The sequence below is a fragment of the Mixophyes fleayi genome, chromosome 3 (genome assembly GCF_038048845.1).
Source record: "Mixophyes fleayi isolate aMixFle1 chromosome 3, aMixFle1.hap1, whole genome shotgun sequence".
Taxonomy (NCBI): Eukaryota; Metazoa; Chordata; class Amphibia; order Anura; family Limnodynastidae; genus Mixophyes; species Mixophyes fleayi.
Genome location: NC_134404.1, coordinates 127780450 through 127799282, shown reverse-complemented (window position 1 = coordinate 127799282; position 18833 = coordinate 127780450). Strand labels below are relative to the sequence as shown.

General features: G+C 38.8%; 1 protein-coding gene and 1 long non-coding RNA gene across 2 annotated transcripts; one reads left to right on the top strand and one right to left on the bottom strand.

Moving 5' to 3' along the window:
- Positions 1-1940: 1940 nt before the first annotated feature.
- On the bottom strand, positions 1941-9366 carry LOC142144000 (uncharacterized). The gene is made up of 2 exons (XR_012689628.1): positions 5318-9366; positions 1941-3452 (listed from the first exon to the last, which is right to left on the bottom strand). It is a non-coding gene; the product is annotated as an uncharacterized LOC142144000 (long non-coding RNA).
- Positions 9367-10251: 885 nt separating this feature from the next.
- On the top strand, positions 10252-18097 carry LOC142143999 (receptor-transporting protein 3-like). Its single transcript, XM_075202328.1, has 2 exons — positions 10252-10456; positions 15450-18097. Exons 1-2 carry the CDS (start codon positions 10317-10319, stop codon positions 16033-16035), a joined length of 726 nt encoding a protein of 241 aa, XP_075058429.1. The 5' UTR covers positions 10252-10316; the 3' UTR covers positions 16036-18097.
- The last annotated feature ends 736 nt before the right edge of the window (positions 18098-18833 follow it).

Below are 18833 nucleotides of genomic sequence, written 5' to 3'. Positions count from 1 at the left end.
GCATCTGCACGCACAGTGAGGCAAAGACTTTTGGAGGATGGCCTGGTGTCAAAAATGCCAGCAAAGAAGCCACTTCTCTCCATGAAAAACATCAGGGACAGACTGATATTCTGCAAAAGGTACAGGGATTGGACTGCTGAGGACTGGGGGAAAGTCATTTTCTCTGATGAATCCCCTTTCAGATTGTTGGGGCATCTGGAAAAACGCTTGTCAGGAGAAGGAAAGGTGAGCGCTACCATCAGTTCTGTGTCATAGCAACAATAAAGTATCCTTTGACCATCCATGTGTGGGGTTGCTTCTCAGCCAACAGAGTGTGCTCACTCACAATTTTGCCTAAGAGCACCACCATGAATAAAGAATGGTACCAAAACAACCTCTAAGAACAAATTCTCCCAACCATCCAAGAACAGTTTGGTGACGAATAATGCCTTTTCCAGCATGATGGAGCAACTTGCCATAAGGCAAAAGTGATAACTAAGTGGCTCGGGGATCAAAACATCGAAATTTTGGGTCCATGGCCTGGAAGTCCCCAAAACTTAATCCCATTGAGAACTTGTGGTTAATCCTCAAGAGTCAAGTGGACAAACAAAAACCCACAAATTCTGACAAACTCAAGCATTGATTGATTAGTCAAGAATGGGTGGCCATCAATCAGTATGTGGCCCAGAAGTTGATTGACAACATGCTAGAGCGAATTGCAGAAGTTTTCAAAAAGAAGGGTCAACACTGCAAATATTGACTCTTTGCAAAAACTTGTAATGTAATTGTCAATAAAAGCCTTTGACACTTATGAAATTTGTAATTTTACTTCAGTATACCATAGCAACATCTGACAAAAAGGTCTAAAAACACTGGAGCTGCAAACTTTGTGAAAACCAATATTTGTGTCATTCTCAAAACATTTGGCCATGACTGTAATAGCACTTTTTAACAGTATAAGGGCTTATTATTATGGGAGGTTGTGACATATCTTTATCAGAGCAGCAGTGAAAAGTCAGATGAGGAAGGACAGTTAATGTTATCTACATGCATTATTTATGAACGTTCCAGTTTTTAAATTTAGTTGTCTTTTAAAATTGATCTGAGAAAAAATAAAAATAGAGTAATGTAAATCCTTTCAATGACTAAAAAACATCAAGTATGAAAACTGTTTTTATTTGTGAAATAAATATTTACAGCCTTCCTATTTTTATGTAATTCTACAGTGGGATTTCTAAGCCATTTACTGGTTACAAACTTGATGCTGTTCTCCTGTATAATAATATGCAGACATGTCTTCATCTGTACTCTTGCACAAAAAGACAGGGATTGTAGTGCTTGCCTACATGCACACAAAGAGAGGGGCAAAGTCTTTCATAACGACAATTTAGGATGCTGCAGCTCCTGTACTTTGTAAATGATCCTGTGTCTTTATACACTCAGCACCGGCAGGGCCAGATTAAGGGCAACGTGGGTCTGGGGCTGAAAATTATTAAGGGCATGTTGTGAGAAGTGCCGTCCCACCGGAGTTGTGGCCAGCTGTGTGTGGACGTGGCCAGCACCATGGAGGGCATAGCTTCCACTTCCCTCCAGTCACCTACATCTCCCTCCCATCCTTCCTTATATAAAGAGTACAGCACTAATTGGTTCAAACAGCATGTATGTAAAGTGAGGAGTGGAAATACGTCCCAGCTGCCTCTCATGCCGGGACAAGCTCTTGGCTGATCAGTATAGTCCCCTAAAATCAGGACTATCCTGATGAATTTACTACAGTTGAGAGGTAAAGTTATGTCATTTTATTAACCATTGAAGACAAACATACAAACAATGATTTTTATTGATACAAACACTATTGCAGGTAATGTGTGTGTTAGATCTAAAATTCTGACCCAAGTCTGCCTGTGGTGTCAAGTATATCTGGAAGCGCTTCAATCAGCTGGAGAGAATTGACACAGACCAAGTTCTGTATACAAGGAATATTCTCTAGTTTATTGATACAAAGATACAGGTTTTTATAGGCTACTGAATAAATGAATCCTACGTCATATGCATACAATAGTTTATACCACTAGTTTATGAGAAGCGCTACTGATTAACTTTCTCACGTATTCTTGAGGTGTTTACTTTTCTCCCCCTTCTAAGGACAGATGAGCCTATTATTTCTTATCTCAAGGGGAGTTGGAGATATGTTATGTGCAACACCATGGATACAGTTCCCATACTACCAGCTGGATATGAAGCTCATTATTGTTTTCATAACTGGTTACATTCTTCAGGTGTTCCCTATTAGTTCAACTTCAAGGCCATAGGCTCACGTATTGCAAAACTGCAAGTTAACAGAAAAATGAATAATCTCTTCTAGCAAATAATATTTCTATGCAAGTTACAATAAAATGGCTGAACAAAGGCCTTATGAGGCCTTAACAAAAAATCATATTTAACATTTCCCATCTTTTATTCAATTTTCGACCCTTTCTCCTCCTACCTACCTAATCCTATCTATAGAACCACATTCTTAATAAGCAGGTACTTATACACATGTAGGAGGCCACATGCATAGAGTTGGTCCCCTTAGGAATCTGTCAACTCATCCCCCACTAATAAGCCTGTGATCCTCCCTGTCCTAACTTGATTTATGAGGAGATGCATTTTGGCAAATGTCCATGTCTAGAAAAGATGGTTTCTTAGAAGATGGTTTCTTAAAAGATGGTTTCTTAGTAGGTAGTTAATGAGTCTATAGTAGTTCTGCAGTCCTTGCATGTCCTTTGTTCAATCTTTAGTAGTTTCTTGTTGCAAACTCTGCAGTTCTTTGGCTTTGCTAGTCCAAATAATTCATGACACTCATAGTCTGGTCAGGTTTCAGAAGTAATTTCTGTGATCATCAGAGGTTCGGGATTTTCAGTGGTTCCCTTTTTGGAGAGACAACAATCAAGTGTCAGTAACTTCTTAATCAGCCATATATTTAGTTTCATTATCACCTATACGATCAACAGGATTGCAAAACCATTTGCTACTAATGCCAATATTTCCAATATCCAACATGAATCATTACTGACAACTTTACCAATGAGGTTATGCATCTGCACAAAGACATTTTCAGAGTTTACTCTACTATGAGTGCAAATTGTTGAGCACTCCTTCCCATATGTTTCTCACAGTGGCATAGGCAATATGTCACTTAACTGTCTGTTTCATACTGGGTTAGGGAGGCCTTAATCCCTACTTCAGTCACAATTATTCTGGCAAGACATATCAATACAATGAGACAGTCATTTCTATTTATCAGAACAAGACTCCCCTGATTTGAAGACTTTGCAGTGTTATGCGTGAATCCAGGTGTCTCTTTCCTGTACTTTCACTGCCATGGGAGTCGTCAACAGGACTTGATAAGGACCCTTGTATCTGGGTTCAAGACTTCTCCTGATGTGCTTTCTCACGACCACCCAGCCCCCCAGGGTGCAGTTTATGGGTACCTGTATCAAAATTAGGGTTTGCAATGGAGGAGAATATTTGACCATGTATTTCAGTTAGTTGTTTCTATAATAAGGCAACATAATTCAACAAATCACTATATACATGGTGTAGTTGCTATGGAAAATAACAGCCTGTTCTGTTTGCTGTGCCAAACAATATCTCATATGGTGTTAAACCTGTGTCTTTCCTAGCAGTATTTTTTACTGAGTGCAGGTAAACATGAGATCCATGGCAGACCTGTTTCAGCCATTATTTTCTGCATTTTCAATTTCAGTGTACCATTAAGGCGCTCCATACATCCTGAACTTTGGGATCTGTAGGGGGTGTGATAGTTTCTGGAATCCTTGCCCCGTAAAGTGTATCCCTCTGTCACTTACAATGACCTCTGGTACACCATATCATCAGATTACCTCATTCGCAATTTTCTTGGCTAATGCTTTAGCATTTGCTTTTCTATACAGCCATGTCTCCAGCCAGTGACTAAAGAAGTTGACACAGACAAGCACATTCTCAAAGCCCGAGCATTTGGGAAGTTATAAAGTCTATCTGTATCCTCTTATAGGGATATTATGTCTGGGGTGTGCTTTTCCATAGGACAGACTTACTCGGGTTACTTTGTGCACAGACTAGGCATTCTGCCACTAACGACTGTGCTGCTTGGGCGAACCCTGGTACTATCCATAAGCTGCTAGTGAGTACAACCATAGCATCTTTTCCCAGATGCACTTTCTCGTGTGCTATATTGGCCATAATGGGATAAACTACTTTTGGCAGACACAAACGCTGACCTTTACACCACTCCTTGCACTTCTAGTGCTCCATGTATTGCCCAAGTCTTTTTCTTATTTTCTGTTGCTTGTCTTTCCATAAGTTGGAGTGTGCTCTGGTCAAACAGGGGTCAGGGGGTCACCATGTAAATAGACTCCCCTTGGGGTACTGGGGCTATGGCGGCTTCTCGTGCGGCCTGGTCTATTTCACTTAGCTTCGGGGGTAGTATCTCTGTGTGTGTCTTCACCTTCATCACTGTTTGGAGGACAGCTGGAATGCAGTGAACAGTGCCCTGGTATGTTCATCATATTGACTGGTTTGCTTGCTGAACCCATAAGGTCCCTACTTTTCCATACAGGGCCATAATCATGCGCAATTACAAATGCATAACTTGAATCAGTGTAAATATTTACTCTTTGTCCTTTTTCATATATGCATGCAAGTGTCAGGGCCTTTAGTTCAGCTTCTTGTGCTGACATGTGACTCGGTAGAGTCTGTTGAATCACTATTTCTGTGTGTGTGGTTACAGCACACCCTGTATACGGGACAGGATCTATGTGATAGTGTGAACCATCTACAAAAAGAGTGATGTCTGCATCTGGTAATGGTTTATCTTTAATGTGAGATAAAACCAGAGATTCTTGTTTCATTAGTTCTATGCAATCATGTTCAGAAAAATTTTGTTTGCATTTTTTTTTTCCTTTCTTTCTGTTCAAGCTGGAATGGAATTCCCCCAAATCCCTAGGGTAACCCCAATATATACAGGTACTTCTCCCATCTTTTGAAACTTGCTGCAATAAGGCAGCAGGATTCAACATTGTGCACTGCTTAAGTGTAACGTTACTGGGAGTAAGCAGTGCTACTTCATTAGGATAGGCTTCAGTAAGGAGCATGTGGAATCCAAGGAAAAGGTTCTTGGTTTCTGAGTTCCACAAAGTTTACACTCATTAGATGGAGTGTACAGTACAACGGTTAAGACAGATGTGGTAACTTTAATTCTTCTGGAAGAGAAACACTTAGCTTAAATAACCTGTTAATAAGCCACATCATCAGTTCTATTAGTGTATATAATAATGTGTTGGGCCACAATACTCACAAACACATTCCTGCATTGGGTGTAAACCCCTGTAGTCATGGGTTGCTCTTTTCTTTATTTGGTTGGGTTAAACTTTCATATTAGAATTTTCTAATTATGTATAATGATCTATACATTACTATGGGCCTGAGTCTGGTTCTTCCAAACTTGGCTTTCCTTTCTAGTCTAGTACACATCTACAGCGCACAGCAAAGGAAAATAACGTGCAATCTATATTCCTCCTGCTAATATCAATGAACTCCCCTCTCTGGTCTCCCTTGGACCTTTAAAAAACTTAAAATACAGTTTACTCAGATTCCCCTTGTCTGAAGGTCTTAACATATATCTGTGAACATGAGAGGCTCTGGGGCCTCTTGTGCTTCCTTTTTTTTTTTTTTTTGTCTTCTAATAAAAAAGGAAAGGGAGGAAGAAAATACACAGTGCGCTCGGCAAGTGTTATATGTCACTCATTTCACAATAGGAGGGAATGTCCTTTGTGCTGTATATCTTCATACTTAGTAAATCTGGCCGGTAACAAATGTTTTGCTTGTGCTTGGTTTCTGTCACAACGTACGATACCGTTAAGGTAACTGGGTGTCCTAGCACAATATCTATACTCTTTTCAAGCACTAAAGCAGAGTAGTATGCAAGTGACATTAGCTTGCGACCATGTATTTGTGTCAGTACTCCTTGTACATGTGCACTGACTTCATAACAAAATAATGTGAAAGGCTTGTCATAATCTGGCAAAGCCAGTGCTGGCGCTGAAGTTATTTCAGCTTAAAATTGGTTAAACATTTGGTTCTGCTCAGAGGAGAGTATAAATGGCTTGCTATGATCCAGAAGTGCTAATGCAGGAGCACATACAATTGCTCTTAAAGTCTTAAATCTTTTTCATTTCTGTAAAAATATAGAATTCCCATCAATGCATTACCATACCCACAATAAAAAGAATTATTTACAGTATATGACAATTATAGCACAGTAAATAAGGGCAGTAAATGTCTTTACAAACACTGATTTACTCAAAACTGTAATGAGGATACAAATAAAAACCTTTTGCTTTCTGCACATACAGAAAAACCACCTAGTTCATGCATTTGCTATGCGAATAGCACATAAACTCTAATATCTCTTTCCAAAACAAGGTAATCATTACTCAGAAGAGTTTACGTTATTTAAATCCTTCATTAGTTTATACTTATGTTTGTTGTGGTGCAAAGATAGTGCATTGGAAGTTAAATCAATGCAATCTGGATTGCCTAATGGGTCTTTGCAGCTGGAGACCTGTGAATAAAAAAAACTTTTGCATAGAGATTAACATTTATTTACTAGGAATTACTGTAACTGTAACATGCGTGTATACTGTTATCAGGTAACCAGTGAACAGCTGCTAAAAGCTTAACTGTGACGCTATGCGTTCCATGCCTTGATTTCCTCAAAGGGGCAGTCCCTAATTTCACAAATAGAGAATGTCAAAGTGACGAGACCTGGGCGAGTGTTCAAAGCCACTCCTTTCTTATCATCTCTTAGTACAGCCCTTTTAAATGACACTAATTAAATTTCCGGGTTTAGAAACATTCAATCTGGAATCTTGGTTCCAAGTATTCAACCATTTTAAAAGCAGCACTGTCTCATAAATCAGAGTACTCTCGTTAGACACAATACATTGTGTCTGTAAATCATTCAACATTTTCTCAACAAAATCTCTCTCCCGTGACCAAATATTCACACATATTTCTAGATTCTGTGATTTTCGTGTTCAAAGTAAAAATATATTCACTTAAGTCTCGCTCACAGACGACATTTTATCTCGTAACATTTCTTTAAAGGCATAACAAACCCTCCTGATTTCTGAGAACATTCATCAGCGCCATTTTAACACAGATAAAAACAGCATGTAAGCTCACTCCCACAATTCTCAACTTCATTAAAGAGAAAGCTATATTTCTGAACTTCAGAAACAAAATTATTTTGTTCAAATACAGAAACGGCTTGTTGGATCCCAGCCAGCTTTGTTCTGACACTAGTACTTATAGTGATAATGTACATTATTTACAATCTTGTCCGTGCAATCGGACCAAACATTTTAAAACTTCTTTTGTATCTTTTTAAAAGCTTATCATTAAGCAATGAATGTACAACTTTTTCAACCTTGAAACATGTCTCTTGTAAAAAACGGACAAGACAGACAAACATTGTGATTTAAAGTAAATCAAACATCTCCCTTATAGAGCACTAAGACAGAGAACAAACAATGTGAATTATCACGGATCTCTCTCACACGCAGTAAGACGGAGACAAAACTCACATACAGAGAAAGAAAACTTAACTGACATCTTCCAGCCTACTGCTGTGGAACTACAAGTCCCAGCATTACACTAAATACAAGTTAGCTTCAACATGTTATCATCAATCAGCACTCCGGACACATTTTTTCAATTTTACATACATTGTCAAAAAACAAAAAACAGTGTGCTTCTTATCTCAACACACTGAAATCATTTACACAGAATAAGGGAGGGGCACATTTCACTTATTCAGCTGCACAGGATCAAACATACATTTATAATATACAACCTACTTGATTCATTATTCAGCTTCCGATGCATTTAGCATATCCACATATATTTCGACTTTTCAGATCTCTTAACTTTCCTGTGCCACCTCAAACAATCTCTTGGGGTTTGATCTCAATACCCCTTTGTTCTTGTCACATTACCACTTGCAACACCTTTGTTTCTCCATCCACACATATCTTTGGCTATCCCCGCTTTCTTGAAAAATTCCCTGCAGACCTTCTACTCCCCCATTTCCTTAAGTCTTTGTGCATCATATCTATGAGGGAGCTGCTGTCATTTGTTTACTATCTATATTACTCGTATTGACAGTATTCTGTTGAGTCCAAATCGGGACTCTTATCTAGTTTCTGTGGGTTGTCCTTGCACTGGACGTCCCGTTCTGTGGACTCCTTGTACTGGATGTCCGTGCTAAATAGCTTCTTTGACAGTATCTGGGACGAAGGTCTTTTGGAAATCTCTCTTACACAATTTGGGCAGATTACAGAATCTCCCTTCTTTGATATACCTCTGGGGATGGTGTCTAAAATGTTCACTCAATGTTCAAAACAATAACTCTCTAAATCCCTCTATTCCATTACATGCTTCTTTGATCAATGTCTTATGTGACTTTTATGCTTTATACATCATACATAGGTACAAACACATGCACTCAAAATTCAATCATCTTTCAAAAATCTAATCAACAATACAATTACAGTAAACAAATTGGGTTAATACTGTATTATATTAATCAGATGATACTTGAGACTCACAAATTCGCGTGTCAGGTGCCTCAGACAGACATGAGGTGACCCAGACTAGGAAGACCAACGAGTAGAAATCTACTGACCGCGGATGTTGGGGTTCAATGTGCTGGGAAACCTCCGTTGTCTGTCTTGTAGCCTGCTGGACAGCGAATCTCTGTGGCGACCTCCAAGTTGTTAGATCTAAAATTCTGACCCAAGTCTGCCTGTGGTGTCAAGTATATCTGGAAGCGCTTCAATCAGCTGGAGAGAATTGACACAGACCAAGTTCTGTATACAAGGAATATTCTCTAGTTTATTGATACAAAGATACAGGTTTTTATAGGCTACTGAATAAATGAATCCTACGTCATATGCATACAATAGTTTATACCACTAGTTTATGAGAAGCGCTACTGATTAACTTTCTCACGTATTCTTGAGGTGTTTACTTTTCTCCCCCTTCTAAGGACAGATGAGCCTATTATTTCTTATCTCAAGGGGAGTTGGAGATATGTTATGTGCAACACCATGGATACAGTTCCCATACTACCAGCTGGATATGAAGCTCATTATTGTTTTCATAACTGGTTACATTCTTCAGGTGTTCCCTATTAGTTCAACTTCAAGGCCATAGGCTCACGTATTGCAAAACTGCAAGTTAACAGAAAAATGAATAATCTCTTCTAGCAAATAATATTTCTATGCAAGTTACAATAAAATGGCTGAACAAAGGCCTTATGAGGCCTTAACAAAAAATCATATTTAACATGTGCGAATGTGATTTTCAGTTTTTTGGTAATTTTCATATCTACTAACACCTCAAATGGACAAATGGTAATGTTTAAGAATTGTTATATATAACTATTCTTTCTTCAAGTGTTAATACATCTGAGCATACTTCACAATACATATAATCAAACACAGTTACCTGGCAGTGGCACCAGGGTATAATCTCCATTGAAAACGTTGGTAATTTTGTTGTAAGAAAAGGAACTGATGCCTATGCTAATACACACGGGCCATTCACACATGCATATTATATTTTCACATATCCCCTATTGATCGTGTTGTCACATATCCCCTAATGTTCCTACCTGTTGTGTTGAGCCCCACTGACTTCCGTCTGGGACTGGGTGGAAGTTTGTACAGAACAAGTCACACAAAGCCTCTGTAGGCGCAGAAACCACCCCACTCAGCAACAGGCAGCCTTGCGATTGGCTGCCTGTTGCTCTCTAATGATGGGACCGCCCCCCTGGCAACCAGGGAAGCCTCACTGCCCCGTACAACGCTCTAAAACCCCCTCACCATTTTTTTTTACTCTTGGCTGGCCTGGACCTATTTCTGTGGAGAGGCCTGGGGCTGCATTGTTAATTGTTAATCTGGCCCTGAGCAATGGGGCTAATACTGAGCAGTATGATGACATTCAGGCTGCATTAATGTCTGGTAAACAGAGAAATACGACCAATACAGACACATTTTCAGGTTAAGAAGCAATAAGGTTCATTTAAAGAAAAGTGTTTAATACAATTTTCATGATAGTTTAATATTACATGGCTTAACAAAGGGTTTCTGGTGAGGAAGAAAATAAACAGGATGCATTTGCTAATGTTGTTGGTTTCAGGAAACCAATTCTCTTAGTTTCAGTTTCATTTCTTCAAAGTGTCTTAAGGGCTGTGTGTTTTCAGGAAGACATACACTGAGCAGCTGCTGAAGATGGACGAGTATACATGGAAAAACATGTTTCAAAATGAGTTGGATGATCAAGGAGTCCCTCGTGTGTGGAGCTTTTGTATGGAGGAAAACCTTCAGCCACAGCAGGGGTATTTGCAGTACACACAATGCACCTTTGCAAGGTAAGACTCCAATAATGGCCTTACATGGAAAAGAGCATTTTATACATTTAAAAATAATGTTTCCATGATGTCTCTTAAATGTTTATCATCAAAAACCCATGTAATCTATAAATCAGCTGAGATTTTATTTACACCCTTTGGGCCGGATTCATTAAGGTGTGCACAACTAATGTAAATTGTGTTTTTTTTAAAATGCAAGTATTACGGGCATACACACGTCCGTATTCAAAAAGGTGTTTTGTTGAATACGGTTCTAGGTACGCACTCCTTAGACAGACAAGACACTGCACGATATATATGTGGAATATTAAGTCCCAGCAGAACGCACAGAATACATTTATTAGGATGTTATTAATGTCTACTATACATACATGGTTTAACACATACTTGCCAACATTTTTTTTTCTGTTTCCGGGAGATGCCGGCTGGGACGTGGGCGTGCAGGGGGCGGGGCTGCGAAATCGCGTCATTTTGGCCCCGCCCCCGTGACGGAATGACGCAAATCGCGTCATTTTACAGTGGGGGCGGGGCTAAACGCCGTGATTCCGGGTGAATCGCGGCGTTTAAACTAAATTTTTCCCCCTTCCTATCAGGGAGATTGCCACACTCGTCCGGGAGACTCTCGCAAAATGTGGGAGTCTCCCGGACAATCCGGGAGAGTTGGCAAGTATGGTTTAACATGGATATGTGACTGACATCATATCACTCAGCACTTACACCTGCCCTGTAGCTGGTGCAAGTGATACGACAGATAAACATTTACCTTTGAGAAGTCCAAAGCTTGAATCGGGTACTGCTGCGTGCACTCGAGCTTAGCACGCCATTACTGTACATTGATTATGTGCATATGCCCTTTCCCCTCCCCATTCCACCCGTAAAATAGTAAGCTGTCTTAAGTATCTTTTGTGCTCGTAGATGAATTGGATGTTCTAGCCCGGGTTCTAAACATGCACAGTGCAATTTTACGCAATATACAGCATGTATTGGAATTTACATTCCTTAATGAATCAGACCCTTTGCCTGTTGTGCTTTCATCGGTATAGTGTGTTAATCTCTTTATTACACATAGTACTTGGAAATATTACATGGTAAACAACAATAATCTTTCTATGCTATTTTGCCATATTTGCAAAAATTCTGTTCTGTTATATATGATGTAATTTAGAGAACTATATTTAATTTGATAAAACTTAATAGTACATATCCTTAAACTACATTCCTACAAGGTATACAATTTAAGACTGGTTTTGCTTTTAGAAGGCCTCGTCCTGTCAGTGTGACTTACAGATCACTACAAGGAAGATGTAAATATTTGTTTATCAGGTGACCCAGACTTATTCTTCCATATGTGCTTTATCGTCTGATTATGATGTGACAGGGGACCCTAACACCAGCTGCGTTCCTAAAATCTGTAGTTTTAAAATAGAACTTCATGAGTTAGTCTAAATACAATCATGCTACTGTAAGCCAAAAAAAAGTATCTACAGTGTAACTGTAATGGCCTTAAGACAATTCAAAACTATATTGTAAAATCATTTCCAAGGACACTTTGTTGATAATCATAAGCATATAATTAAGTCACACACAGGACGCTCCAGCTGGACTCTGATTCAATAAATATTAAGTTATAAAGAAAGGTGAATAAAAATATTGAGTGAAATTGCCATCTTATACACAAGATAGGAGGAATTGTTCTATTCAGTCCAGAAAAATGATCGACAATTTGCAGCTAAGTTATTATTAAAACAACAAATAGACCTACACAGAGTAAACAGTCCTATTTACATTAAAGGTCTCAAGCCAAGAATCAGGTCATGTGTTTTCAAGTTTGGAGCCATATAGACAGGGGAGTACTCGCAAATTTTAGCCTGGGAGCCAAGACTAGACTCAGCAGTCTATTAGGAACATTTTAGAGCAAAATAATGCAGGTGGCCCAGTGGCCCAACCTAAGGTAGCCCACTATGGGACAAGCCCGGGGGACAGATGCCTCTCTGCCCCCCAAGCCCAGCTTGCCACTGCACCTAGAGCCATAGCAAAAGTTGATAATTAATAATTATTATTTCATGATGTGGTTACCATTTACAGTGTACACTTCTGGCACTACAAGTTCCAGCATGAACTTGCACCCATGTGCATTTTGGCACTTGTAGTTCCACAAATGTGTGTTATAAATAGTGCTCACGTCATGAAATAATAAGTGTTGCCTCAGTCAAATACATTATTATTGCCCCTGTTATCAAATCGTTTTGCCCCCATTATATAATTATAAAATAAAATGGGGGACACCTTATCATAACATAATGTTAAAATCTTTATATACTCTATTAAAGTAATTTTATCGCTTACCAATAAAGCATTGTCCAATGCGATTTGTGTGGTTCCAACGCACAATGTATTTAATTGCAAAATATAGCAGGATTTTACAGCAAGCCATTGTTACACATTAAAGATGTTTAAAATAAAGCAGGAAAGTATAAAACACAGAATACATTACATTTTCCTTATAGAGCTTCACAGAGGTCCATGGAACACAGTCATGCTCACATGTAGCCAGGTTCAGAGAGAGAAAGAGAGCGAGCCATAGCTGATAAAATAGCTTGATAGTATCCAGTTTCAGTATAGAAAAAACTACTGATGATGTCATGGCATGTTTCCATTGGTTCAGGATTCAGGACAGTCCAGTGTAATGCAGGTCATAGGTCAGTTCAAAGGATTTCTTTAGGAAGAGGTGATCAACTTCCCCAACAGCTGAAAACATGTGCTTCTCAAGGAAACTGACCCAAACCAGTCTAAACAACTTAAAACACAATGCCATTTTGATCATTCAATCTTTTATCTTCCATAACTATTGATTGCAGGATGAGAGATGGTAATGTGCAGATTTAAATGATACTAAACATGACTTGTTTCCTGTAACCTGAACCTTAAATATCACTAAAGTGTACATATAACCTTAATATATATATAACTATAAACTAAATACCGTCTGCTCATAAATCACTGTGGAATGGAACCATTATAAATATGTAATATATAAATAGATGAATGTGGGAGTGGGAGTGTGAGTGTATGTGTGCGTATTTTATTGTGCGATCGCGCCGTGCCACGTGTTAAGTGGCGTTCTGATTGCAATCGCACGGTAAAACAATATTACCCAATATACTTTCGTTCATCCAATTATACAACTTCGACAACTCATACACTAATTTGTCTTTAAAATATTCATAAAATAATTTTCCCCATAAGATATTTATTGATTATTCGCCCCCATAATCAAATACTGATTGTTATCATAATTAATAAGCATATGCCTCCTCTCATGTTCTGAATGGCCAGATAGCTCAAACTGCATGATGCTTCAGCTATCTCGCCTCTAACAACCACCACTTTTTTTCTGGCATCTTTTTTCTGTGGTTTGTTAAACTGTTGCTTGATAAATTTCACTCTTTGTGTTTTTAACATGTAGACAGTGGTGTTAATGTGGTGATTCGAAAAACAGTGTTTTTATTGAGTGCCGTGGTCGTAAGTAAATTTGGCAGTTTAATAAGCACCAAAAACATTGCAGAATAATAGGAGGTTTCACTAAACCATCCACACCACTTCTACAGCGCATTTCATTTGTAAGCACTCTGACCGATGTAATAAAAAGCTTGTAAACACACAAAAGTGAAACAAAATAAATACTATGTCGGGATGTTACCTAAAAATCTAAATTGTAAAGGAGGTACAGGATGTATGACATTTTTACTGTTTCCACCCTGCACATTTTCCAGAGCTTTCTCTACCTTGCAAAGCTTGGACCAAATTAATTTTATGGGGGTGTTTCCAAAGAATGTGAAGTTGTACTGTACTAACATGTACTTGGACAAATAGGTACACTCGTACATTTAATGAAAAACATTTCAAAACTTGTGCTGTTTGTAAATGACCCTTATTGACACGTTAAGTTGATTCTGATTGTTTTTCCCTATAATATGTAAAAATAAAACTTAATTATAGTGGAAATTAGCAAATTCATAACTGATAAGGAGACAGTTCTAAATTAAATTGTTGAAATCATACTTGCAGTGGAATTGCTACAATGTATAAAGTAAACATCTTTTATTAATGTATAATTAGATAAATAAATCCAAAATAAAATTTGTGCTAGTGGGGAGACCTGATGTATAAAAAGCCTGTGGTCAGGGGCGGACAAAGGTATTACAAGGCCACATAGCAAAATTTGGTGGAGGGCTAGGATATGCCAGTCCACCCCCTCCTGAAGCCCCTGCTATGCTTTTCTGAGTATAAGTGGGACCAGTGCATGTGCAGTGCTGCCCAAAACCGGGCTTCACTGTGCATGCACCAGCCCCGGCTAAGGCTCAGAGCCTGCAGTGGCATTAGACTGTGGCGCATTTCTGTGACAAGTGTACCATTGCACTCTGAAAGTAATATCAACTGCTTTATTGATTCCAGAATCCTTAAACCTACTATGCTATGATATTGCTTTACCAACCCTTCTACAAATAATCAAAGTTATAAACCAAAATTAAAGCTGTAAGACAAAAATGAGATTAGTTGAAATCACACTCGCACATACTATACTATACTGCTCCATATATATTAGTATAGTATATGTATATTTAGTATCTTAATCAAATTGATATTATAATGTATTCCTGAGGTGCTCTAATTGAGTGAAAATTTGGATATAACCTAAAAAAACTACTTTTTTTTAGTATTTTTCCTATTAAATCCTAACAATCAGAATAAAACTATATTTACTTAAAATGTAAAGAATAAAATATCTGTCACAGAAGCAAGCAATGTACATTTATTGCTAGCAAAAAGGTTCTCTGTTTAATCAGCACATAGCACAGTTGCTTGTTTTGGTCATGAGATTAAAAAGAATCTTTGGTCATTAAGGTTTATGATCCACTATTGTAAACACAATGGAATTCGATGGAAAACATTCTAACATGTTTAATAAAACATAACCCCTGTTATATTTCAGGTTCCAGTGCTCAAGGTGTTCACGGTGGTGGAACTCAGCACAGGTACATATTCTGTTCCTGATAAGGTGGGACAAGCATTCTAGACGTGGCACGGTTAGAATGAGGATCTATAGGCAAGAATGTAAGAGGTGTAACTTTGCTGTGTTGGAAAAAGCAGAGATTACTGAAGAGAACAGTAAACGGGTCATCAGCAATCTGGTCAGCAAAATCCAGAGCATGGTCTATAGGAAGAATAGTGGAAATGTAATCTTACCACCTGTGGTTTACAGTGATGACATAGAGGGACCTCATGATAAGGAACATTGTGAGGCTTGTAAGGAGAAAGTATGTCGATGGAAAGCAGTGGACACTGACATAAGAGGACACGTCATTAAGCCACAATCAGCACAACTCCAAATAGGCCAAAGGTTGAGAGTTCAAGAAAATTATCAAGATTTCCCTTGGCCAACATCCTATGCTCCATCCTATGCACCATCTATCCGCCCATCTACAGCAGCTCACCAAACACAAAATGTGGAAATTGGTGTAGTTATCCTTATCATTTTCATAATTTGCTTTTTGGCTCTTGGTTTTCCAAAAAAATAATCATTTTTATTAAGTAATGCAGAGGGTCAACTACCATGGCCATCTCTATCTATTCAAAGATTAATTGAGTACACTTTTATGTTGCATTGTGATGCCCTTCTTTCTTTTTTAATATTTGATTGAAATACATAATGATAAAACAGCAACAAGAGGCAGACAGGAAAAAGGGGTGAGAATAAATAACGGCTCCAGGATGAAGCTAATCACAGCTGTTGAATTTTAAGTTGCCTAAATTTTGTAATTATAAAGAGGAAAATTACATGTATGTTTTATCATGAAACATCTTTTAGATATAAGTGAATAATTCCTTACCAGGATTTACATTTCTAAAGCCAAATATGTTTTTAGAGATTTTGCTCTGGCATGATGATGTAAAAGAGGGAGAAAAATAATTTAACACAAATGAATGAATTTGAGGTGGTGTAATATACTGATTTGAACATGACCAAAAATTAAATCATTGTTATTATTATAAGTAAAGAACATTTAATTCTAATAACATAATGAGTATGTGGGCTGGGAAGCCCCCTAGATTTAAACACAATGTTCTATACAGGCGGAAAGCGCAGGGGGCCTACAGCTGCCCTTATTCTCAAAATACCATTAGGCGATGCTTCTTAACCGGGTGCTGGAGTAGAGAGCTTCAGAATCTAAACAGTGGGTCAGGATTGAAGGCCACTCAATGGGATTCCTCCTCATTGTATTCCCCTGGCTACCCAAACTCCTTCACTCTTTCCATCCTACCATTCGGCCTACTCTCCAGTGTTGGGCTAGACTACGCAAACTAGAATATATCTTAACCCCAATATCCCCACTCACTCCTCTGCCCTTGAACCTGGACTTCCTTCTGGGGCTACACTTCAGGTGGTGGTCTGACGGGGCAGTGGTCAGGAACGATCAGCGGATGTCAGATGGTCATATTTGTGCCTTTCTGGTCCTGCAGGAATAATTGGACTTATGTTCTTCTGATTTTTGGTTATATCTCCAAACCAGACACTACTTGCACACTGCTGCTAACCGGGCCCGGGTGGGAGACATTTAACAAGCTTTGAGCGGCTATGCTGTGCGTCTTAGCCACCAAAACACATGATTTCTACCATTTACAACAATCTTATTGTCAATTCATCTGACTTCTTTCCGGGGTACGCCAGATCTTGGGACAAGGACCTGGGAAGGGCTGATGAGAATCAATCATGGACAAATGGCTTCATATTCACCATGGCTAGTTCCAGTAGTCTTTCTGTGGTGAAGACGTGGTTCAAGGGCCTCTCAAAGTGGTACCGCTGCCTGTCCCAGCTTAGTAAAATGTTCCCAGTAGTCTCAAGATCCTGCTGGAGGTACGGTTTGGGGCCAGGAATTCCCCTGCATGTTTGGTGGGACTGCCTGGTGCGGATCCCTTTCTGGAGTCAGGTCTGCCAGATCTCAGCAGAAATCCTAGGAATTCTAGTATTGGATAGCCCTGAGTTTTGGTTATTGAATGTCTCTGACTTCGATATCTCAATATAAAAATTAATTAATCAGGCATTTGAGCAATGCAGTATTGGCTGTAATTCCAGTCCACTGGAGGTCAACCACCGAGCATGGTTGAATGGTTCCGGTGACCTGACCTTTACATGGCTATTGGTGATCTCTCGATTTTGAGCCCAAAGCAATTTACTGAATGCAAGGAAACGCCCACCTGCAGGTCAGTCATCGTGTGTACTTCATTTTGGCTTTTTCTCCAGGGCCATTCTGACTGGGTTCAGTAGGCAGGATGTCAATCCTGCCAAAACCACCACCCACTTCACGATCAGGGAGCATCTAGCTAATCCTGGGAAGTCCTGAAGACCCATCATGCCCCTTCCATCCTCCCCTTCCTCCTTTCTCTTCCTTCCCACTTTCTCCTCTCTTTTTCTGGCTCCCCTATTGTTCTTTTTTCACTTATATATGGAAAATTGTGAAGTTGATTGTTAAACATTTTTGTCACTGATTGTCTTAATGTACTAGTTACATTTGCTTGTTATCACCTCAATAAATAAAGATTATAATAAAAACAAAAATAAAGCATAATGAGTATGTGAAATACCTGTTCAAATCTTTCTTCATATACCTTTATATTTGTGCACATGCAGAGCTGGTTCACCACAAGGCACCCTTCCAATATACGCTTTGCTATAGGTCTTCCACATATTAGGCCTGATTCATTAAGGAACGTATATATCTCGAAACGTACTGATGCTCTGCATGTGATCATTACTTACGTCAGTGAACACAAGTGCATGCAATTCATCTTCCAATGCAAAGGACACTTCTGACAGTCTCCTGTTTCAAGGGTGGAACGGGGAAGGGAAGGGGCGTATGCACATAGGCAAAGTTCATTAAGGGCGTGCCAAGGCCGAGCACACGCACATCCGTCTAATTTAAGCTCTGGGCACCTCTCAGGTACAAGGTTTTTAGCCATATCACTTGCACCAGCTACAGGTGCAAGTGCTGGTTGATAATGTAGGCTAGAACTTGTGTTTGCAATTATAAACAACTGTGAAAATGCATTTTATGTGCAGTAGGCATTAAGAGCATCATGATAAATGTATTTTATGGTAAAAAAAATTAAGAAAAAACAAACTTCTCAATGCATTTTATGTATGATTATATTTTTAACAGGTGTTCATGTATTTTACAATATTTTTTCAACTGTGCTTCTGATGGGACTTTATATATATATATATATATATATATATATATATATAAATGCATTGTGCGTATCCTGCACAATGCATAGGGTTTGTGTCTGTCTACATACGGCAAGTGCCGTATAGGCA